Source organism: Prunus avium, chromosome 5 (genome assembly GCF_965620075.1).
Source record: "Prunus avium chromosome 5, drPruAviu1.hap1.1, whole genome shotgun sequence".
Taxonomy (NCBI): Eukaryota; Viridiplantae; Streptophyta; class Magnoliopsida; order Rosales; family Rosaceae; genus Prunus; species Prunus avium.
This window is the reverse complement of record NC_142288.1, coordinates 16,391,029-16,415,454: the sequence shown is the minus strand read 5'-3', so window position 1 is coordinate 16,415,454 and position 24,426 is coordinate 16,391,029. Positions and strand designations below refer to the sequence as shown.

Below are 24,426 nucleotides of genomic sequence, written 5' to 3'. Positions count from 1 at the left end.
AATAAATATATAACGTCTCATTCGTCCTCACAAAATACTAATGTTTAGACCTAATGGTAGCTAGCAGAAGTCAACTAATTTGCTACGTCTCCTTAATACAGTGGCGGTCCTAAGGTTTTGTAGGCCCTAGGTGAACTACCAAAATATGGTCTTCTACTCTCTATGTATATTTATGTGATTTATTTTCGATAAGTTAAAAAAAAATTATATGAACTCAAAGACAGAATTGTAACCACAAAAAAAAAAAATGTAATTCACATAACAACTTTATAAAATGCATTAAAACATCACTCGTCTTGCATTTTTCGATGCCAAAGTATCAATTAACTTTGCATAATCAAGTTTTTTACCATGACTTTTTCAATAGAAAATATAAGCAATAGTCTTGTGGTTTTTACCTCCTCGTTCTTCCTCGAAGATCGCTTCCTCTTGCAGTATATATTCAATAATAAAATGGTTTTTTTTCTTCTTCTTGTGTTAGAGCAGATTTTCCTATATGCTGCTAGGTTTTTTTTGTTTTTGCTAAGGTATATGCTACTAGGTTAACCTATTCAACTATGTTAACTTGCTAAACTTGTTTAACTTTAAAAAAATTAATTGGTCCCTTATAAAGTTTCCAATTTTTAGTTTTAGGCAAAATAATTGGGATTTTTTATAGCTTAATATAATATTAATATAGTAATATACATATGTATATATAGAGGTTTATAAAAGTTAGGGGCCTTAGGCGACCGTCTTGCCCACCCATGCTCAGGGCCTCCCCTACCTCAATAGCCAGAAATTAAAATCCATTAGCTGACCAACGCACTTTGAAATTATCAAAGTTTGCCCTCTTAGTTTCAGCATGACCAATTATAATTTGTATCTCGACACATGAAGATATTGATTAAAAACAGTTGTCCATGATCCTAACAACTGAAGCACATAAATTTCTTCACGTATTAAAGGTCAACAAGAGCCTTTGCGGATCTCCTAAACCGATTACTTCTAATAACTCTCATTTCCATCATTGTTTCCAAGACTATATGCAGACACACTCCATCGCAAAATACAAGAGGAAGAAAACAAAGAATATATATATACAGAGAGCTTCAGTTGAGGAATCCCTCAAATAAGCTTATAAGGGACATCTTTATAGAGCCCATTCTTATATTGGCTCGTCCACAAATATGAATATTCATTATGATTACAAATAAAGTATTCACCCACCTTATTTGTATTATTTTTATGAAACCTTGATGCTGACGCTGACACATCTCCAGCAATGACTTGATTCTGGCTCGAAGGGGTAGTTGTTTCATGTTGTAACATTGTGGTTATATCTTCAGTTACAGTACCCTCATTATTATTCTGCTCGTACACAAGCTGGATTCCAAATTCCTTCGTCAACATTTCGAATTCATCTCTAACCCAAACACGTATTTCATCCCCACCCTCCAATTCATCGTTTGTGAATCGCCAATGACTAAGCCATAACATATGTTCCTTCTCTTTTGGCAACCCTATTGTGACTGGCATATAGGTCCACTTAAGACCCTTGGTCTCATTACTGATGTGAAGAATAGGAACGCCCGAGTAAAATATCAATCTCTCATCACGAACCTTACCTTCTGCATACACAACACATGCATTTAGGCCTCGGATCTTCAAATTACGACGTGGAGGTATAGTTATAGACAGCTCAGAGTTACCCATGCTCGACTTGTAGCAAAACCAATCTGGAACCTTGCTCCCAGGAAGGAATATGCTAAATATACCACATTCATCCAGTCCCTGTTTCATGCATGTATGGAAAGATTTATATATGTTCAAATATTACAGGTCACAGAAAATAATCATCATAAAAAACTATACAATACATGAGAAAGAGAGAGAGAGAACCTGGAGAGGACCCTTCCTTCTTGTCAATGTCAAGTTGTTGCGCATTTCAACTTCAGTGCTTATGGATTCCAAATTGAACAGACCGATATCTTTGATCATTTCTATGTCGACGCTTCTCAACGGCCTCGTTTTGAACACGTTTTGAATTTCAACTAAATTCTCGCAAAAAAAAATTGCATCTCTAATTGTTTTTAACATGTCGGGTAAGTTTAGTAGTACTCTTTTCAATGAAGTACATTCACATGCGCGCAAAAGCTCTAAACTTGGTGGGAGCTCGGGAATCATTTCGAGGTTTGTGCAAAAATTCAACCAAAGAGCCTTGAGCTTACTAAGACCATTCATGTTCACTGATAGGCTCAAAAATGGGTTTCCACTTAGATCCAAAGACTCCAATGAGGATAGGCTACTAAGATCATTGGGAATTTCTGACAGATTGCAGTACTCCATCTTTAATTTTAAAAAAAATTGTGGCAAACTTGCACTGGTAATTTGGAGATTTTTTCTTGGCAATACCCATGATCGGATTGATTGCCACAATTTAACTGCAGAAAACAGACTGAGTTTCTTCATGTCACTAGGTGTAGAGTCTGACTGATTTTTAACGATCATACTGGCATGCAGCACAAGATTTGAGCAACCAGAGAGAATAAGTTTCTGGAGAGATCGCATCATACTAATTCTTATTGGAAGCTTCATGAGATTTTTGCAATCTTTTAGATTCAAGAAAATAAGTTTCTCCAAATCTCCAATGGATTCATCCACCTCTTTCAAATTTATGCAATCTTTAAGAATTAATCTCTCGAGGTTAGGGGATCCTGACAAGTCAGGGGTTGTCACAAGGCCATGTGAATGACTGAGATTTAAGATTTTCAGTCTTGGAAGAAACTGTTTTAAAAAAGAAGTAATTAGTTTCTATAAATATATAATCATCTTTAAATTTGTCTATGTGTGTGTGAGAGAGAGAGAGAGAGAGAGAGATTAGTAGCATACCCTAGTTCCCTTCCAAACATGTTGGAGGCTGCTGTTCCGCAAGTTAAGAGCAATTAGTCTTTCCAAGTAAAAATTGGTTGGTATTGACTTTAAAGCGAATCCTCGCCAAGACAACCATATTAAATTTTTTGGGAAATCTTCATAGCCTCCACTGAGATTTTTACATTATCAAGCAGCAGGAGTTCAAGATTGTGCATCCTTCTAAATGCCTCTGTTTTGAAACCTATCTCATTTGATACAGGAAATGAGTTTGTTGAAGAAGAACTAATTGACTGCCAGGAGAAGAAACCAAGCCGACGTCGGCTGCTTGAACAGTTTCCATCATAATCTTCAACGTGGAATCTTTTTCTGTTACTTCCACTGGATATTATCTTAGAAGACTCATCTTTTATTAACATAGGAATGTTGAGCATGAGGCCCTTAATAGTTTCTGTACCCTGGTAACAAATAAGAACATTGGGTAAGTAACTTGTCACATGCACAATTACAAATACATAGACATAAAAGAAGATATTTCTTACAGTTAATTTTCTCAAAACATTAGAGGCATCTTTATTCCACACTCTAGTACGTTTTCCAGGATCCTCAGGCGATTCTTCACGAATAATTCCCCTTCCCATGTCTTGAAGTAATTGGTGCATGGTTAACTTGTTGAATCCACCAATTATCAGCAGACATCTATCAACCAGATTTTGAATTCCAATGTTTGTGGCAAACTCACATTCATCAAGGACTGTAGTTGAAAAATCCTTGTCTTTTCCTATGAAGAAACAGGCTATATGGAGGAACAGACGTTTGTCGTGATCTTGCAGAGAATCGAAGCTTATTCTGAGAATCTTTTGAATTTTTCCTTCAGTAATCACATCCAAGTTCTGTAATGCATTTTTCCATACATCTACAGCTTTTCCAAAGAGAGAAGATCCTAGAACTTGAAGAGCTAATGGAACCCCTCCACAGTGTTGCACTACAGGTCTTGAAAGATCCATGTAACCTTCGCCAGGATGGGGTTGTCTAAAGGCATGCCAACTGAAAAGCTCAAGTGATTCATACTCATGCAACCCTTCCACCTTAAATATTGCACAATTCTCATGAGCCTTTAACAAATGTTCATGTCTAGTTGTTATGATTATTTTACTTCCTGGATGAAGCCATTCTCGCATTCCAAGAATTGCATTGAATTGTTCCAAGTTGTCCACATCATCAAGAGCAATAAGAACTCTTTTGCAACATATCGCCCGTTTGATATTTGTTATTCCTTCATCCAAGCTGTATATTTTCTTTGCTTTCCCCTTTTGGAGATCTGAAAGAAGGTTCCTTTGCAAGTAAACCAAACCATGAAGTTCTGAAGTTGCTCTAATATCTGCAAGAAAGCTGCTACCTGGAAATTTATTGAAATTCTGGTTATAAGCAGTCTTGGCAATGGTGGTCTTGCCAATTCCACCCATCCCACAGACTACAGCTACTCCAACATCAGTTGATCCATCTTCTAACCACATGTTTAGGCCTTTCACACGATCATCTATTCCAACTAGATAGGAATCGACTCTTAATCTCCTATTCCATGTGTGATCCAGTTTATTTCCAATCTTTTCAACTATTTCTTGGATAAACTGCGACTCGTACCTATAAATTATTGATATCAAAATACACAAGGCACAATAAGTTATTTCTTTTCAACAAAAAGAAACTTATTTCTTTATTATTTTTATTTTTATTTTATAGAAGAGAATTGATATTTATATCATAGGTTGAAATGAATGATATTAAGTAAATGAACTTTCAAAACAGAAGTGCTGCCATCTAACAACTCCATGAGATTAAAGAAAAAGCTTCACTATAATCTACTTTAAAAAGCATCATTTTGGGAATGAAAAAGTACCGATCTCCTAAAACCATCCCTCCCAAATCTGCAACATCTCTGAGAGCTTTTCTCCACTTCTCCACCTTGTCCATCTCCTTGTTGAAGCGCTGTTGGTGTCTGGCAAATGCTTCTTCAAAAATTCCTGTCTGGTTCCTGACATGGGATGGATCCACATCATAGAAAATCGGCATAACCATGTGCTCATTAGTTTCTCTACGATCCATGATCGTCACTAGTTCATCCAGGCACCATCTCGAGGAAGCGTAGTCCTTGGAGAAGACAATGATGGATACTCGAGACTCATGTATTGCTTTTTGAAGCTCTGCTGAAATATTTGCTCCTCTCTCGATTTCGTCATCATCTCTAAAAGTGTGGATCCCTGCCACCTCCAAAGCCCTGTAGAGGTGATCAGTAAATCCCCTGCGTGTATCTGTGCCCCTGAAGCTCAAGAATGCATCATAAGTGCACCGGTGGTTTGGGGATTTAGGGTTTGACATTTGGAAAAAAATATGAGCTAAAACTGATTTGGGAGAGGGGAGGTATCGGGCTGTCTGTTTAAACAGAGTCCTTGACTAGTAAGCGCTCCATAACTTCAATTTCCACGAAATTTCATACCTACCAACTAAGATTTGACCCATCATCTTCCTATATGCTGAAGAATTCTCATCTTAAAGACTCATCGGACCAGTGAAGGTTCTACTCTCTGGTCCCTTTCAACCAGCGCTTCCGATAGAGCTGGGTGTATCGGGCTGGATTTAGGGTTTGATATTTATACTCTCAAGTGTAAATATCAATGAAAAGGAATCGGAGCTCTCTCCCTGTATCTGGGTGTATAAATATCAAACACTTGAGAGTATAAATATCAAACACTTGAGAATATTTCCCCGGGCTGTCTGTTTAAACAGTCTGCGCCCTTTTTTTTATATAAAACTTGAGCCAAAACGACGTCGTTTTGTCCAGGTTTTTTTGAAAAAACAAAAAAATTCATTGGTGGAAGTCGTTTTGATGTCGAGGGAAAAAAAAACATAGAAGCGCGCAAGCAATGCTGGAGCAATAGTCTGCACCCCTTTGGGGACTTTCATCAAACACTTTGCAGGGGTCAATTTTCTCTCCTTCAATGGCAGATTTCAGAGGTTGCAGGGGTCATTTGACCACCCTTGCTCCTCTGTAGATCCGTCCCTGAGTGGAAGTCGTTTTGATGTCGAGGGAAAAAAAAAACATAGAAGCGCGCAAGCAATGCTGGAGCAATAGTCTGCGCCCCTTTGGGGACTTTCATCAAACACTTTGCAGGGGTCAATTTTCTCTCCTTCAATGGCAGATTTCAGAGGTTGCAGGGTCACTTGACCACCCTTGCTCCTCTGTAGATCCGTCCCTGGATACAATCGCAGCCACACCTGTACATGTAGCTTACATTTCCGATCATTCTCGTTGAAATTTTGGAGGTTTCCCGGTGTCTACACTTGACTTGACTGGAGCAGTTGTTGACGGTTACACGCTGTACATCAGTTCGGAGAAGTTATTTGCGGTTTGGCGGTTACTACAACAGCAGATAAGTTTGACTAGTTATCATTAACATTAACTGCCTCATAGCCACATCATCCTGACTTTGGCCCATGGAATATTTTATTTTTCTTCCTTACCTGACCGGTTGTGCTTTCGGTTTTAGCCCATGTATTGGTTTTATCTGATAATGGTTGAGATTGAATGCAAATTTGTTGTGCTTTAATTGAGTTTGATTAAGAATCATTTTTGAGAAATTTGGGTTTCGTTTAGATTTTTGAATGGATGCATTGGAATTTTTATAAGGTTATAGGGCATTGAAGAAAAATTGGAGTTGCTACCACGATAGATGAACTGAAAATTTGTGGTTCTTGAAATAAAACGCCTTTGTTTCAAATTGTAATTGTGTGAATGGTATCACTTGATAAGCGGTTTCTGTGTCAAATTATGAATTTACAGATTTGATACTATTGTTGTGCTGAATGGTGATCTTTGTATTGAAGTATCTAGTTTTATTGTTGACTAGGGTACCCGTCGATCCACTCCAGTGGCAGATTTCGTAGGACACTGCTAATAGCATTGTTGCCCTTTTAGCGAATATCATAGGAGCAGCTGAGTCTGTATTGAGCGTTGCAGCCACAGGACCTGACAAGAGGTGGTTTTTCAAGGTAATAATGCTTGATGACTGCAAGAAATGTTTATTTTGGCATCAAGCTATTGCACAGTCTATATAACTCGGTGTCTATGGATGAAAATTTTCAATAGCTAACATCTATACATATGCTGCTGGAAGTATTAAGGAGAGGTCCTAATACCTGTCTTAAGAATTATAAAATGGCCCAAGTCAGGACATATTTTGAACTTGGATATTGTCAAAATTTGGATTTTTTTCATGGTATTGAGTTGCATATGCAAGTTGTTATGTGTGCATGTGTGTTTTCATGCTTGCAATTGTGTTTCTCACAAGGAAGACTTGGATGCCACTTGGTGGGCACTCCATAATGTACCTTCTCTTCTACTGCGTAGTATTTTAGAAGAATAGAATGGAAGCTAAAAAGTACTTGTAATAACAGTTCCCAAGAGAATAAAAAATATCTTTGTGTACCAGATCTGTGGCCTTGCTATAGTAGAAAATTAATGTTTTGCACTGAGCCCTGACTATATATTTCTAGCTATCTATTCTAACCATGAAACTTTTGTCCTGGGTAAAGGCATCTTGCGGTGGCTGGTCCCTTGGCTCACAGGCCGTCATATGTTATTAAAGCAGTCCGCTTGAAGAACAAATCTTGGCTGTGCTAGTCTATCAAATTGATCTTCTTTTTCCTTTCCGTTGGGATGGTTGCTGATGTGGCTTATCATTTTCGTGATAGCATGTTATCATGTAGAATAAAGTTATGCAAATTTGTCAATGATAATAAGTCATTCTTGCAGACAGCTCACCAGATAACTTCATATTTAAATCTTCTCCAAGTGGCGTTTTGTCTTTACAAGCTTTCAGCTTTGGGACGGTTGGTGTCAGGTCTTACAGTTGCCTATGCTGGTATGTTTTTTTGCTTAAATCTGTTACCTCTTCATAGCTGAATGGTTTTCGTAGTTTGGCCATTAGATAAAAAGCAGGGTGACAACTTACATGGTGTTTTGTCAGATTCAGTAGCCACTGTCTGATTTGCAACTTGCTTTTGTTTTTATTTTATTTTTTATTGATACAAAGTCTTTCACTATTTGGATACATTCATGTAAAATTTTCTTTTTCCTTGAATCTGTCTGCTCCTGAAACAGGATTATGCTTGTTTTGCCTTTATATCTTGGCCGAGAACAGTCAGTGCATGTTTGTCTCGATTTCTGAGGAGAACGAATGATCTAGCTGAGGAAGATGCTGCAGAGCAAGATACTCTGTTGTAGCTTATGTTTTCTGTAACCTCCATGTATAATGAATCTTAGTATATTTTTGTGCGGTTGTATTTCGGGCTACTCATAGTTTCTGTGTACATATTGTTAACCAGGAGATACAATTTTACGATGCAAATTGTCGAATAATTGACACCATTCCTGAATAAATGTTGGTCATTAGTTTTTGCTACAACTTCTAGGGCTTACTGCAGAAAATAGTCATCAACAAAATGATGGTACAAAGCCATCACTGAGAATCTATTACAAATATCCTTTGAGAGTTGACATTATTGATTAGAAGTTTTACTTACTGATTTAATCGCAACTTGTAAACTACTAATCTTATATGAACCTAATGGATCAAATGCAATGATTAGTGAGATTATCTACACCAGTAAAACATAACACCAACACACAATGGGAGAACCAAGAGAAAGCGATCAAAGTGGAACTGTTAGCTCTCTATTAACAATGAAACCAATACAGCCGCTGAGAAAAGAATATACATAATGTCAAGCCTTACAATCACAAACACTGAATAATGAAATATTACATCAAATTCATGAGAAGGCTTTCGAAAAAATTAAACTAAGCTGCACCCATTATAGCAAACGCTGATGGCTTTTGGCACCCAGTGTTTGGGATCACAGGCCTTGAATCTCTAGGGTACATGATGGCCAAAGGAAGAATCTGTTGCTCCATCTCCTCTGCATTTTCAGAGCTCCAACTTCCAAGTGGTATGAAACTACCATAATCAAGACCACAATTCGAAGAAGATGACACTGAAGAAACTTCCCTTATTGGTTCTGCTTTAACCTGTGCAATCTCATCAACTTTAGTCACAAAGGGGTGGTCCAATAGCTTAGCTGCTGTAAGCCTCTGTGAAGGGTTCCTCGCAAAGCAATTCTTCAAGAAATCTCTAGCATCTTCTGATAACCAACCAGGAACCTTAGGAACTCCAGAAGCAATCAGAGGCTTTAGGTCATGAAGTTTCACGCCGGCTTTCGCATCCCATGGGTGCCTCCCAGTGAGCATCTTGAGCACAACACAGCCCAATGCCCAAATATCGGAAGGCTTCTCCTGAATGCTATCAAGCACAGTTTCAGGAGATAAGTACATTGCAGTGCCTCTACAAGAACGCTCGCCCGCAGCCCTCTTTGCCAGTCCCAAGTCCCCAATTTTGGGCACAAAACCAGAACCAGAGGTCACAAGTAAGATGTTTTCAGGCTTCAAATCGCAGTGCACAAAACCCCTTTCGTGAATGTACTGAATTCCTTTCAAAATCGACTCTGTATACTTCCTCACTTGTAATTCACAGAGCCCGGAGCCCCCAGATTGCTTTATCAAATCCCTTATTGTTCCTCCATCAGCATATTCCAAGAACACATTGTATACCAAATTATATCCAATCCCAGCCGTGAAATCTTCTCCATAACAGTCGATAACAAAAGGGCACCCACGAAACTCGCCAAGAAGTGACCTTTCGCTCACCAGCTCAAGCGATTTAGCCATCAATGCCGATTTCACCGCCATGATCGCCGGAAAACCCTCGCTACCCAATTTGGGTTTTTTCACGGAGGCCAAATAAACCGACCCAAATCCGCCTTGGCCGAGAATCCGCCCTCGAACCCACTCACGCCCAGTAACTAAAAAACTCTTCTCTACGAGCCCTGGTTCGTCTTCCTTTAGGGTTTCTCTTTTCTGCTTCAATGAACCCATTGTTTTTCGTACTTTGCAGAAACAAAATTAAAGCTTTTAATTCTGGGTCTGGGTCTCACAAAAGCGAAGAGATGGAGAAAACGATCGATCGAATGGAAATGGGTAAGAGAAAAAGAGACAAAGCAGAGAAGTGGGTGATCAACGAATACGACGATGTCGTTGATACGGAAAACAGAGATCGAAGCGAACGTTAGGGTTTTCTCTCTGCTTAACTTTGACGCGGTGACTGAAGTTCGTGATTTCCTTTTCCTGGTGGTGTTGGGTTTCCATTATATAGAGAAAGCGTGTAAGCGTTCCAACGGTCATATTTTCTTTCGCGGACTTTCCCTTGCGTTCTAATTATTTAACAATATAATATGAAAAACAAAATGTTATTATTTTTTTATTTTGTGAAATCTAATAATTGACTGCTACAAATTTGAAATATCTACCCATTTTACCTATTACATTTTCATTTTCATTTTTTTAAATGTTACTCATAAATACTAAGGAACTTATGATAATATTAATTCTGCTTTACCAAGGATAAATTTAACTTTATAGTTAAACTAATATAATTAAGTGGGTAAAATGTGAATCTATATTATGTCGACGAAAATCCTTACCTTTGCTTAGAGAAACCCTCTTTAGCCGTACATACTTCGAGGGGGGAGGAGGTCACTGTTCCTCCTAAGGCTAGGCATTCAAATTGGTAACTTGGTCAAACCGGCCAAACCAAACCGATGGTTTGGATTGGTTTGGTTTTTTTTCAATTTTTTTTTATCATCGGTTTGAACCCAAATCAAACCAAAATATATGGTATATATAATATTATTATAAGAAATATATATATATATATATATATATATATATATATATATATATATATATATATATATATAATACATAGTTTCAGTCTTTTCTTTTTCTTCTCTTTCAATCTTTTCTTTTTCTTCTCTCTCCATCTCTCTGTTTGTTTTGTCTCCATCAGTTCCTCTCTCTCTATTTTTTTTCTCCTTCTTACGTCTGTCTTCATTCCCTCTCCTCGTCTCCCTCTTTTTTTTTTCCCTTCTTCTTCTTCTTCTTTCTCTTCTTTTTCACCTCTTCTTCTTCTTCTCCATCTCTCCCTCTCTTTTTTCTTCTTCTTCCTCTCTCTCTCTCTCTCTCTCTCTCTCTCTCTCTCTCTCTCTCTCTCTCTCTCTCCAAAAAACCCAAACCGAACCAAACCAACCCACCAAGTCCGGTGAATCGAAGTGGTCGATTTTCATCAATTATGATTTGGTTTTGGTTTCCAAAATAACCAAACCGAGGTCCAAAGTTCAATGTTCGGGTTGAGCCCAAAACCGAACCCACCCCTAGTTCCTCCTACTCCCCTCTCCTCTCTCCCTCCCCTCATCTGTCTTCCTCCTCCTCTCCCTTACTTTTCCTTCTCTTGTCCTTTCATCTCCTTCCCACCCCACCTCCCCTCCCCTCTCCCATCCCCTCACCTTCCCACTCCTTACTGTCTCTCTCTCCTTTTTTTTTTTTTTTTTCATATAGGGTTCGGGTTTTTATTTGCTTGGGGATGACGTGTCTACCTTTTTTGGTTTTTTTTTAGTCTTTTTGCAGATATCGGGTTTCAACTTGTGATTTACTTGGTGCATTTTAGTTTTTGTTTGTAATAAGTGCATCAACTCTTTTTGAGTTTTTTGCATGTTCATAGTCTCTACTTGTGAGAGTTTAAAGATTATAGTTTGCAGTTGCAGTTCTGCAAAACATCACATTTATTAAACGGGTTGAGCGGGTTATTTTTGAGTTGGTAGATTGATTCAAAACCTACCTTTTTTTGTTGCTAAAGTTAGGAAAGGGAAAGGAGGAAAACTCACACACAAATGTATCATGGGGGCTTGAACCAGGGGCTAGGACCACTTGGGAGCACACCAAAGTCTAGGTCAATCCAACTAACACCCCATTGATAAAACCCAACTATTTATTAATTGTGTCTTGGCATGTTGAACAAAAATTGACCCATATTTTTATTTTGTAATTGTGTCTTAGAAACTGAACGAAGGTGGGAAGAAAATGGTTAACTGACTCAATGGTCAATAGTGTAATAATTTGCAATTTTAAACGTTATTTTTGTCAAATCATAAAAAGTATTAGTCAAACTGTTACCCTTACATGTATCATACATACCACCACATAAGTACATAGTGTAATTAACTAAAAAATTGATTAAGTTTGGCCAACAAAATGCATTGAATTGCATAATGTTATCTTTTGACCTTGTTGATTTCATAATGCATTGCATTTTATATGACATGTTGTTCGTGTTGCTGAATAAAAATAAAAGTACCAATTTTTTTACGATTTTATCCTCTTTTAAAATAAAATTTTCAATTAATTTTTTTTTTAAAAAAACTCATGGCATTTGATGGATTTTTAAAGATTTACATGAAAGGAGCTTCGCCCCTTCTCTTTTGATCCTTTCATATGTTTTATTATTTTCTTTCTTTTAAGTAATTGGTGATGGTTTGAATTTTTAAGCTTTTAGAATTGATACTGACATAAACCAATACAAACAACAAATTCTTCCCCTGGCCATGGACAATCACATTTGGTACTACACAATGCACCTCAGTTCAATTTACGTAAAAGACAATCTTGAGGCAATCCAATATAATACTCCTCCATTTCCCTCCTTATCGAATGACAAAAATAAAATAAAAAAGATCAAATTGCAAAAAGTAGTATAAAAATTGTAGTTGAAAATTTATTAAGTACAGGACCAGTAAAATTTCTTTAAAGAACAGAGTCATATACAAATGTGACCTAGCTAGCAGCAAAACCACCATAATGACAATAAGGGTCAAATTAAAATTTTGGTTTGTCTTTTTTAAACTTATTGTTGTCGTTGAAAAATGAAAACTGCTTTACTGTCTGTCAATCACATAATGTTGCAACCACTGTTTGAAGCAGCTTGCCCGATGTCAACACCAACATTCAATATCCCAGCTACTTTCACAACCATGGTCTTAAATATCGGAGGTATCAGAAGTATCGGAAGTCAAAAAACACGGAAATATCGCAGGAAATATCGGGATATTATCGGTATCGGAAAAAATTGAATAAAAACCACGGAAATTGTAAGAAAAACTTGGAAATTTTTATTCAAACTTTGTAGGATGTTTATTTAGTCAATTATCTATTAGTTTATCACAAAAAATTGGAAGGAAATGCATTGCATGATGGATTTAATTGATTTAAGTTGATTATATAGCGAGCTGGCAAACACAAGTGTAGAAATATGTAGTAATTAATGAAAGAAGATTAAACACACCATAATCATTCATATATAATGAATTACTACAATATTTTACACTTTATACATTGCATGGTAAGATACATGAGTGACTTAGTACCACATAGAGTTCCTATGAGGTTCAAAATTTTCACTATCTTCATCATCTCTATGTGTAGAGTAAGTATATTTTGAAGAGTAGTCATCAAATGATAAATCCCCAAAATAGTTTTCCATGTAATTGTTAACATGCCACCCATATGGATCCGAGATTGGTTGACGTTGTCCATAAGCAAAATCATTTGAAGATTGAGTCTCGGATTCTTTCCATGTGTCACTTGATTCCATCCCAACAGGAATGGGATATGAAGGGTAGGGAAATGGTTGGTTATGAGTATAACCATAGTTACTACTTCCTACTCCAACAGAGTCCGAAGTTATAGATAACGAGTCATCTTCTTGACTTGACAATGTCCCCTTGCCTCTTTCTCTACGAGTATAGTTCTTCCCTATGGCACCAATTCCTGGTCCTGCCCGCCTACTGCCATGGTAGGGTAAGTAAAAGCAGGTGAGTGGTTGAATGGTAGGGTAAGTAATGTAAGTTGAAAAAACGTTGGTGAGTTTTATATTTTATCCATTTTGTAAACCAAGCCAGGAATCCAAAGCTAAGTTTTATATTTTATCCATTTTGTAAAAGCATGTGAGCATTCTGTCGGCTAGACATGCTTTGTTTATTAGCTCAATGAGCTACTTTTGTATTACTCTAGGAGACATGCTTTCCGTAGAGTGCCCAAATCAGTTCAATGAGCTACTTCAGTTCTCTACATTTTTTGAGTTTCATATCGGGATATTATCGGGATATTATCGATAATATCTCGATATATTGACCAAATCATTCATAAAAGTGTTGAAAATATCTTTCCGATAATATCGGGATAATATCGATATATTGACAATAACTATATGGTAAGTTGTTAAAATATCGGACCCCCAAAAATCAGATATTATCGGGATAATATCGGGGATATTATCGATATTTAAGACCATGTTCACAACCACATATTGAAATAATAAATACTCGATCACAAGGAATTAGTTAGTAATTATGTAGGCAAAGGTCATGCTCCCTATTCTTTAGTTAAAATTTAGCTAAAAACACACAAAAGTTATTTTTGGAATTCTATAAAATTTGAACTCGAATCATACTCCCTAAGTTAGGAAGTCATAAATACTATAGTTATTTTGTAATTCAATATGATTAGTTATCATCTTTAAAAAAAAAAAATAGTTTGTATTAATTAAAAGTTTAAACTATGCATAAAACGAAACAACATTAAATTATAAGGAGTCACTAGGAGTCCTTTCTCTCTTCTCAGATTTAGGAGTTCCTAGAGGTCTCTCTATTTTATGAGGTGAATAGGGAGCATGGTTGGAGTTGTATTTTTTCAATTCCTCCCAAAATTTATCTAAGGAGGTGGTTTAGGGATCCCATTGTGGATGCTTTAAGTGCGAGTAATTATAGTGTACGTAGTATGAGAGTATGTTACATGGTATTACTCGTTTGTTAGAATATATAAGTGGATATTTATTGATATTATATCATAAAAGTGGGAAATATTAACCATATCGCCCATCCATATTATAACATGTGGATGAGTTACAGCAGCCTTGCTACGCAGTAAAGCGTACGTACATGTGGGTTTTTGGCAAATCATTAGACACAAACAAGTTTAAACACTTAAATCAATCTCAACCACATGATTTCATTGAAATAGATCGAATGACTAAGCACCTCGTTCCTCAAATGATGACACTGAATCTCTCAACTGCATGCATGGCACTATATATATCTTCTTCAGCAAGAGTATTCTAATTGCCCCAATAATATCTATGTTCCTATGTGCAGACATTGCTTGTCCGTGCGTACGTCACCACCACTGACTAGACCCTAGCTCTTCAATTACTCATGTAGAATTTTTTTTTCAAGTGCCCATAGAGATAAGACTTCCATATATAGGGCTCACCTCGATTAAATATGTGAGTAAAGTGGTACATGATTGTTTTTATATATGCTCAGATATTCAATTTTGCAAAAATAATGCATCCAACTAACTCAACCAAAAAAATTGCATCCAATTAATGATGTTCTTGGAATATTTATACAAAATAAATTAGGCTTTAAAAAATATTTAATATTTGAATATGATCTATTATGACAAAGATTCATCGTCACAATTATGGTGATTATTCAAAAGGTGTAACATCCCTGACCCAATTTAATCGATTTAATCCAATTTAATTCTTTTTGTGAAATTTCGATTTTGCCCTTGGGAGTAGGGGTACTTTGGTCACTTTAAGAAAAAAAAAACATTTATTATATGGCATTACGTAATGGTGTAAATTTGTGTTAGCTTATGTAAGACCCCCAGTTTAAAGTTTGCACAGAGCCTTCAAAATCTCAAGACTTTCCCTGACACTAATATATGAAGAAGAGTAGCACAACCATGAACCAGAACCAGAACCACCACTGCTTCTTTATATCAATGTTGAGACAAAAAGACACACCATTTTCTACTCCTTGACTATGTGACTCTCCGAGCTTTCATTTCCTTGTACGACCAACGATTTTGAATACCCTTCTCTCTTCTTTTATTTAGAGGCAAACTCAATTACTTTCCATTTGTGTTGCTTTTAAGGATTTGGTAGATTTTTCCATATGAGGTGGAATTCCTCTCTTTTCTTTTATATATTTGTTTTTATTTCGCGGTTCTCTGAAAATACTATCGGGCCCATCAGCCGGCCCGCTAGCTTGATGGCCACAAAAAGGCATTTGACATGTAGCCAGCGTTATCCCCACGTGTCAATTTCCCATAGACAGTTAGGATATTCCCACATCCTACTTCACCCGATAATACAAAATTCAACCATGGGCCCCACTGCTCTCTCTCCACCGTCAGATCTCTCTGACCCGAATCCAACGGTTCAAATCCCTTCAGACAACTACCAGTTAAAAGCTGCGAAGCTCCAACTTGAACCAAGCAAAAGCTGAAGCATGCTCGATGAAGACGACGAAGACTTCGTCTCGGCTCAATATCTCGGTCTGAACAAACCGGTTTTCGGCATTTCCTTACTTGTTTAACCAAATGGAGCTTCCTTTCACATCGTTTACAGCTCCTAATCCTCCAACGACGTCGTTGTGTGGCAAACTCTGCCATTTTCCGGCTACGAGAAAGAGGAGGACGGCGCTGTTCGACGGAGCTTCTAGGGTTTCGGTAGTTAGGGGCTCGGCGGAGCAACGCAGCAGTGAAGGAATTGATGGAAGAGACGGAGAGAGTCGGGGAGGAGGGTTCACGAGCCCTGCCATGGAGGTCACCACATTTAATTCGAGCTTCGGCGAAGCTGAGTTCCCTGTTTGGGAAAAGATTGGTGCTGTTGTTAGACTTAGCTATGGAATAGGTAAGTGAGCTCTACCATAATTACCATAATTAACCACTAATTACCCTGACTTGCTTCATAATTAACGTAATTACTAATTTTTCTCACCCTGTGTGTTGTGGATAACGAATCCTTATCCTGTCAATTTCACCAATAAAAGATTTAATTTTGATACACAATTTAATTTGATTTTCCTTTTTTGTTGCTTGTTTTTATATAGAGAATTGTTGAATTATGTATACTTCTTGTGATGAATTTTTATTGGGTTTCTGTGAACAGGTATATATGGTGCAATGGCTGTGGTAGGAAGATTTATATGCTCCGTCACGGGGATCGATAGCATGGGAGGTTTCCAAGTATCTTTAGATGCAATTGTACAAGGGCTTGGATATGCAGCTCCACCAATCATGGTCCTTCTCTTTATACTAGATGTAAGTTGATTGATTGATTTATTTTGAAATTTTGCGCAATGATACGGATTACGAATGATTTTTCATTATTTGGTAAAGAGAAAACTTAGAAAGATAAGATAGAAAAGAGAGAAGAGGATCAGTATTTCTCATTGGCAACTGAATAGAGCACAAAAGTCCACACCCAACATCAGTTCCTAGTAATTATGGACACTGATGTCCTTCACCCTTTTAAATTTTTTTTAAGACCTCTAGGATTGGATTGGCTGCTCTAATACCAAGTTAAGTTGTGTATTGCAAAAGATTAGATTTATAGAGAAAGAAGAAGAGAATGGGAGATTTAAGGAATTGGTTTAAGGTTGTATTCATCCCCTTCTGTGACTAATGAATGTGAAAATGGTTATAGGATGAAGTTGTAAAGTTATCGCCACATGCTCGTGCTATTAGAGATGTAGAGGATGAGGAGCTCCGCAGCTTCTTTTATGGAATGTCACCTTTGCAGGTATACCATCTTTAGTAATGTTATTGTAAAGCACTTTATGGTGTGCTGCTTGGACAAAGCAAGAAACAAGTGACATGTTTGCTCCTTCAATGTCGCAGTTTATACTAATTGTTGCCGCAAGCTCTGTGGGTGAGGAGCTTTTCTACAGGGCTGCTGTTCAGGTGTGGTATCCTTGAACATATTTAGCCTTTAGTATATGTTAAAAAATATCACTCAATTTAAATGTAGGTGTTACTAACTATCATTGCAAATTATAATCTTCCCGATTTGTCAATATGAGCACAAGAATCACTGCTCTGTAGGAGAAGTAAATCATTATGATTTTTTTCCCAATCATTTATGACTTTGTAGGGATCGTTGGCCGATATATTTCTAAGGGGCACAGATCTGGTCACAGATGCCCGAGGAATGGCGTCTCTGGTATTGCAGTTTTCTTGACTTTTCTTGACTATCATCATCAGTAATGAACATTTTCTGATGACTGAATTCGCTCTACTTGTAGACCGGATTTTTTCCCCCATTTGTCCCTTTTGCTCAGGCATTTGCAGCGGTGATTACAGCTGCTCTTACAGGTTCTCTGTACTATGTAGCAGCCTCTCCAAAAGGTTGATTCTCTGAATGACATTTTAACTAACTTCGGTGAAATTTGTTTGTGCAAGTTTAATGATCAGTTGCTAATTGTTCTTGCAGATCCTGATTATGTAGTTGCACCAGTTTTATCATCTCGCTCTGGTCGTGAAGAGATGAAAAAGCTGTTTGCAGGTTTAACTCCTTACTTGAGCATGGGTTTTTCGGTGCTTCCAGCTTGTTTCACATAATAAGCTAGTTAATGTTTGTGGAACCAAATTAGATGATTAAAACTTTCAACAGATCGCTGGTATTTGCAATTATGGAGATCATTCCATTTTATACAGTTATTTCATGCTTATATTTCAATGTGATATTTATCGAAATTTACAAGTTCTCTACAACGAAGTGCCTAGAAAACTGTTTTTAAAGGACTACAATAGTTATACTCCATCTGATTCCAAGAAGGTGGAGAAAACAAAATAACATGTTTCTAAATCTTCCAACTGTAGCACATACATCTGAATTATCATTTCACCATTTTTTTTTTCCGTGGTCGTTCTGCAGCTTGGTATCAGAGGAGGCAAATGAAGAAGATCTACTCTCCCCTGCTTGAAGGACTTCTGGCCCTATATCTTGGTTTTGAGTGGATGCAGGTACTTTTGTTTCTTGGTTGCAAATTTGTTATTCATTGAGTACCTACTATACACGGAAGAGGATGAAACTCAATAATCGAATTTCCTTATGTTTTATGAAAAATTTGGCAGACAAATAATATTCTTGCGCCCATGATCACACATGGCATATACTCTGCCGTGATATTGGGTCATGGCCTCGTGAAGATACATGATCATCGGAGAAGACTACGCCAGAGAATCGAACACCTTAAAGTAGATGGCAAAAAGTAAAACAAGTTATGGAGCTTCACACTGCCGGGGGGACTATCCCAACTTGGGGGAAAATTTGTAAATTACTTAGAAGAGCAAATATTCCCACTACAGTATACTAATATAAAGTTGAAAACTAGGAAGTCTGTAAATAATGCAATTTGTAGATGGAGAGTTTTTGTAAACATATTTGTGATAAAAATGTTAGTTTCTTGAAGCGTACGTCCTATCATTAAATTCGGGTTGTGGTTTGTTTGGCAACTTAAACATGGAACTTATCAATAATATAATATCGCTTATTTAAAAAAAAAACAAAAAACAAAAGGAACTTATTAAATGACGAGAGGGAAAAATTGTGGAAATTGGGGGAATGCTCGAGTTTAATTTCCGCCAAAAGAGTCGTCATTTTGCAAATTCAATTGTGCAGAAATTCGTTTTCACTATAATTTATGTCATTTACAAAATTTGATATACATAAATTCAAACATTGAAATGATTAATTGCTAGAAATTTAAACGGTAGAGATTTAAATTTTGTCATTTAAGAATTCTATGCAATTTTCAATTCCTTGGGAGAAAGAATGGAAAGAGAATCTCCAAACCTCATTTTAATGGGAAGATGATGATGTGATAGAGAAATATGACAATTTCACTAATAAACTCATTTTAGCATGACTTAATATACAAAAGCACTTATAAAGCCATTTGGAGTGAAAACCCAAAACTAGCCACTTGTTATTTTCTAATTGGTTCTTATAAAATAGGCTCTAAGTTTTTGTATAAATGTCATGTTAAAAGTGGGTTTTTGAATAAAAATCTCTAGAAAGAATATGGATGAAATACCAAATTTGTCCCTTTATTTTTTGATAAAACCCAGAAAAACAGAACGGGCAATCCGCCAAACCATTCTTCTCTCTGAAAATATGCTGGATATTCCAACTTTCAAAATGCCTAAGCATCTTCCCACAGTTTGAAAGCAAAGCAGCTAGAGGATGAAAACAAAGAGAATCCCTTTTCTTGAAAAGATTCACAGCACTCTGAGAATCCATTTCTATGAGGATCTTGGTGAAGCCCTTTGCCACTGCTAATTGAAGGCCAAAAAACGAACCGCAGATTTCAGCATCCAAAATATGCCGCTTCCCCAAATTCACAGCAAACCCTCCACACCACTCCCCAAAGCAATCTCTAATCACACCACCAGCACCAATATTCCCAGAAGCATTCATGCAAGTGCCATCCACATTGAGCTTAACCCACCCACTTCCAGGCGGCTCCCACCTTAACATAACCTGTATTCTGGGCACATTCCTACAATTCACACTAGAAGCCTAATACCAAGGTTTCTTTGTGGACACGCTAGATAGATAGCTTACATATTTCTAATATAGTTTGGGGCTTAAACACAGAGAGAGAGAGACAGAGAGAGAGAGAGAGTGATGTTTCGGACAATTTTCGACGCCAATGCCGGAGAGGGTTTGGGCCAGCCAACTCCCGATTCCTCGGAGTAGGTTAACATCTCCCTAGTCTCCCTTCTCAAAATGCTCACTCACGGTAGGCTCCCCAACTTTCTGGTTTAGGGTTTTTACATTGTTTTCTTAGCTGCTTACATTCGGTTTATCTATGGGTTGGACTTCAAAACCATAACTAAGTTATTGTTGCCTTTATGAAATGAATCTTATCCAAATTATGCCTTACTTGCAGATCTTAACTAGGGTTTCTGGGAGGATTTTGAGTTGCCCTGATTCTGATGATTGGATTGGACCCTCTTTTTTATTTTTCTATTGTTGTTGTTTTTCCTTTCATGCCTATGCAATTTAGTTTTTGTTCACAACTCAGTACTCATTCTAGCAAATTTGATTATTAATAGGGAGAGCCGGGATTCCTTTGGAGGTCATGGGCTTGTTGCTCGGAAAGCTTTCCTGATGAATACACAACTTATGTTGTGGAAGTCGTTGCGATGCCGCAGCGTGGTACTGGTGTCAGTCTCGAGGCCATAGATCATGTCTTCCAGACTGATATGCTCGATATGCTTAAGCAAACTCAACGGTCAATACTCCTCTTCTTTCACTTTGATTAACCAGCTAAACTTGTAGCTGTTAGGGTAGTTGTGTACTCGATTTGCATCTCTTTAAAACCTAAATTTTAATTCATCATACATTATTCCTTATGGTATTCACATTCGCTTGCCCTGATATTAATATGTGATTCCTACTTGTGTCCTTTGCATAATTCACATTCAATTGAAAGATGATAAAATTACATTCAATACTTTCATTTTATTTTTAATGTCATAGTTTCCTCTCCATGTTACGCATCTGTGTTCTTATAATGTTAATGCATGATGCACACCTTCATTCTTAACTATCCTAACAGATGATACTTGTACATGATCTTTTTATTTTTGTCATGCTTTACTCTCCATGTTGCTCCGTCTTGTTCTTGTCGTAATTTATCTTCTTCTGACTGAAATTGCAGACTTGAGATGGTCGTAGGCTGGTACCATTCGCATCCTGGATTTGGCTGTTGGTTATCTGGCGTGGACATGACGACGCAACAGGTTGTGCTTTTTTATCAAAAAATTACAATTTTCCTGCATCTCATGTAGCACATGTTTATTATTATTATTATTTTTTTGTTTAAAACAAAATAAATCTCTGTATAGTATAAATTTTTAGCTATGCATTGACTGTTCATTACCAGCTTCTCTCTATTCTATTTGTCGTTTGTATTTTTCTCTATAATCTAGCTATGCATGGACTGTTCATTACCAGCTTCTGACGGCTTTGTTAAAAAATCGTTGCTGCTTTTAGAACTCTTTTCCCTTGACATCTTGTCCATGTTGCTTGATCACCTCAGCCTACTCTACTCTCGTTCTTTTCTTGTGTGTCCCCCAAATGTGGCAACAACCTCTGGACCCAAAGTTCACTAGGTCCTATTCCAAATTTTTACCTTTCAAGGGAGCATAGTTACCCCATCGATGTGCAAAAGTTCCATGTTGTTGATTTACATGGCGTCTATTTGTGTGTACGCTCTTTTGTTCCTCTGCCTATCACCCAAGATTGGGTCTTCTGCAGGGAAGCATATTTTGACTCTTCTCAGTTTGTTTATGTTCTACTGATGTTGATGATACCCTTGACTGGAATTTTTTTTTATGCATCATTGGTTAGCATACTGGGAAAACTGTGTTATGTTCTTATACCGGTAATCTTTTGCAGGGTTTGAAGCCTTAAATCGACGTGCTGTGGCTGTGGTGGTGGACCCCATTCAGAGTGGCAAGGGTAAGGTGGTTATCGATGCTTTCCGCCTTATTAATCCAAATACTGTGATGCTTGGCCAAGAACCGTGGCATACCACATCCAATCTTGGCCATCTTAACAAACCATCCTGTCAAATGAGTTTCTCAACAAGTAAATTTTAAACCCTTTTCTTTGCAATTAAATTTTTTGACCTCTTATGTAATTTCCTTCTTCAGGCATTGATCCATGGGTTAAACCGGAATTATTACTCCCTAGCAGTAAATTTCAGGATGAATGGACTTGAGGAGAAAATGTTGCTTAACCTTCATAAGAAGACATGGACTGATGGGCTGACGATGAGGCAATTTGATGCTCATTCAAAAACAAATGAACAGACTCTTCAGGTAAGACAAGGTTTCATGAAGCCCCCGTTATGGTTATTCTTGTTTAGTTCGGCAAGTATAGCTGAAGGAAATATTAGTTACATTTTTCAATATAGAAGCATGTTTCCTCTTTGGCTTTGCGTATGCTTCACTTTCTTTCTGGATCATTAGGAGGTTATCGCTGGTTATGGTTAAGTGTGAAGGTTAACAGGGGGCAGAGTTCTAAGCAAAGTAATTCTAGGCCAGCATAGACCTGAAATTTCGTCGTAACTGATTTCTTGTGCTAAACTGCTCATAGGAAAAATTATTCTATTTTGAAACCTTGAAATCTGATTTTGATTGATAGGCAGGTCTCAGTGCTCTATCACTGTCCATAAACTCTAATGATCTGCTTAAGCTTCATCTCGGTGTTGTTTACCTGGTTAAAAATTTGTGACCAAATGAAAACTAAATTTATCTAATGGAATGAAAAATAGGTTATATGCTGCCATTTGACAATGGGACTGTTGGAAATTTTTTCCAGCATGTTTTAGAATGTGAGCAGATTTTGATTCAGATGTCATTTAGTGCTGAAGTCTTGATACCTTTTCATTTGGGTTTTGTAGGAGATGTCCAACTTAGCTATTAAGTACAACAATGCACTGCAAGAGGATGGTGATGCGCAGCCGGAGAAGCTTGCAATTGCAAATGTGGGAAGGGTAGATGCCAAGAAGCACCTGGAAGAACATGTCTCCAACATGATGTCCTCAAACATAGCCCAGACCTTGGGAACTGTACTCGACACAGTTGCGTTCTAGAGTTCAGTGGAGATCATGGATATGTAATGTCTGGATGTATGTAGATGTTGGCTTACATATGTTACCCAATTAACAGTAGTTGGTAATTAGATAGTGTAAGAGTTTGTTAGCGTGTGGATGCAATTAAACAGTGAAATCAAAACTTGATGGGTTCTTAGTATCGTTAATATCTCTAATGGATTCATGATTATTAAACAAAACCGGACCATGCCATAAACTTACAATCTAATTCTTTCCTAGGAAGTAGGATAAAATGAAATAAAAATTGCATGTAATGTAACCCATCAAGTCTAGGAACTTTCAGAGCTTCAATTTGGTTCTATTAAAATTGACATCCCATGTGTGCATATGGTATTTGATGAACGGATTCCGAGCCTCTGCATTTAGCTATCATGCATTTTGGCGCATTTTATCAAATCTGGTACACTTCATAACTTGTATTTAAGCTTTGTTAGTCTTATGCTATTATCAAATAAGTCTTTCAATTGAAAGACAAAGGAGCATGAAATTAAAAGTTGATTGTTTTTTGAGTGGATTGAATAAAACCTGAGCATACTATTTCTTAAGAAATAAGAATGAAGGTTACCTAATTAGGACTTGAAGGTTTCTTACCTTGTAAGGTATTAAGTGATTGACGGGGAGGATTAATGAAGTTTAGCATGTTCATAGGTAGGACTTTCTTAACTGCATGCAATACTTACTTAAGAAAGAATCAAGAACTACTATAAATGGTAGCCTAAAGAGCTGAAGCTAATCAATACATAAGATTTGGCCTGGAGTGTTACTTACCTTTGTATTGTCCATCCTCATATTCAAAACCGAGCTATTAGGAATGGATTCAATTCTTATCGTGTTACACAACTAGCAAGTCATTCTATAGTTCTTAAGGTCCTTGCCAACGAGATCTAGTCCAGTAGAAAAGGACATTGACTTGCAGACCAGAGGTCTCAAGTTCGAATCCCCACGACATCATAATTGTGTGTGTGTGTGAGAAATCTCCAATATTGAAGGAAGGGGAAATGAAACTTATGATCTCATGTACAGGACTAAACATTCTTAACCACTTGAAATCTTGTGGCCCATTTCAATAATGAGCCCAAACTTGAAGAG

General features: G+C 37.2%; 2 protein-coding genes, 2 long non-coding RNA genes and 1 pseudogene across 6 annotated transcripts; 3 read left to right on the top strand and 2 right to left on the bottom strand.

The window, feature by feature from the left end:
- Positions 1-1,056: 1,056 nt before the first annotated feature.
- Positions 1,057-5,586, bottom strand: LOC110768003 (disease resistance protein RPV1-like; annotated as a pseudogene). Its single transcript, XR_015835940.1, has 6 exons — positions 4,751-5,586; positions 3,393-4,494; positions 2,872-3,308; positions 1,882-2,766; positions 1,692-1,773; positions 1,057-1,610 (listed from the first exon to the last, which is right to left on the bottom strand). The product of XR_015835940.1 is annotated as a disease resistance protein RPV1-like (transcript).
- A 173-nt stretch (positions 5,587-5,759) lies between these two features.
- Positions 5,760-8,315, top strand: LOC110767998 (uncharacterized). Its single transcript, XR_002528394.2, has 3 exons — positions 5,760-6,900; positions 7,664-7,772; positions 8,012-8,315. It is a non-coding gene; the product is annotated as an uncharacterized LOC110767998 (long non-coding RNA).
- Positions 8,316-8,556: 241 nt separating this feature from the next.
- Positions 8,557-10,143, bottom strand: LOC110768005 (mitogen-activated protein kinase kinase kinase 20-like). The gene has a single exon (XM_021971684.2). The coding sequence runs from the start codon at positions 9,839-9,841 to the stop codon at positions 8,711-8,713; it is 1,131 nt and encodes a 376-aa protein (XP_021827376.1). The 5' UTR covers positions 9,842-10,143; the 3' UTR covers positions 8,557-8,710.
- A 5,979-nt stretch (positions 10,144-16,122) lies between these two features.
- Positions 16,123-19,118, top strand: LOC110768022 (CAAX protease self-immunity protein). The gene is made up of 9 exons (XM_021971708.2): positions 16,123-16,556; positions 16,815-16,966; positions 17,352-17,447; positions 17,546-17,608; positions 17,799-17,867; positions 17,950-18,052; positions 18,138-18,209; positions 18,582-18,670; positions 18,782-19,118. The coding sequence occupies exons 1-9, from the start codon at positions 16,244-16,246 to the stop codon at positions 18,920-18,922; spliced, it is 1,098 nt and encodes a 365-aa protein (XP_021827400.1). The 5' UTR covers positions 16,123-16,243; the 3' UTR covers positions 18,923-19,118.
- A 671-nt stretch (positions 19,119-19,789) lies between these two features.
- On the top strand, positions 19,790-23,476 carry LOC110768006 (uncharacterized). Of its 2 annotated transcripts, none has more exons than XR_015835714.1 (6): positions 19,790-20,451; positions 20,602-20,946; positions 21,376-21,457; positions 22,116-22,183; positions 22,373-22,540; positions 23,125-23,476. It is a non-coding gene; the product is annotated as an uncharacterized LOC110768006 (long non-coding RNA). The 2 variants fall into 2 exon arrangements; XR_015835713.1 differs by having other exon boundaries at positions 19,791-20,451; positions 22,116-22,178.
- The last annotated feature ends 950 nt before the right edge of the window (positions 23,477-24,426 follow it).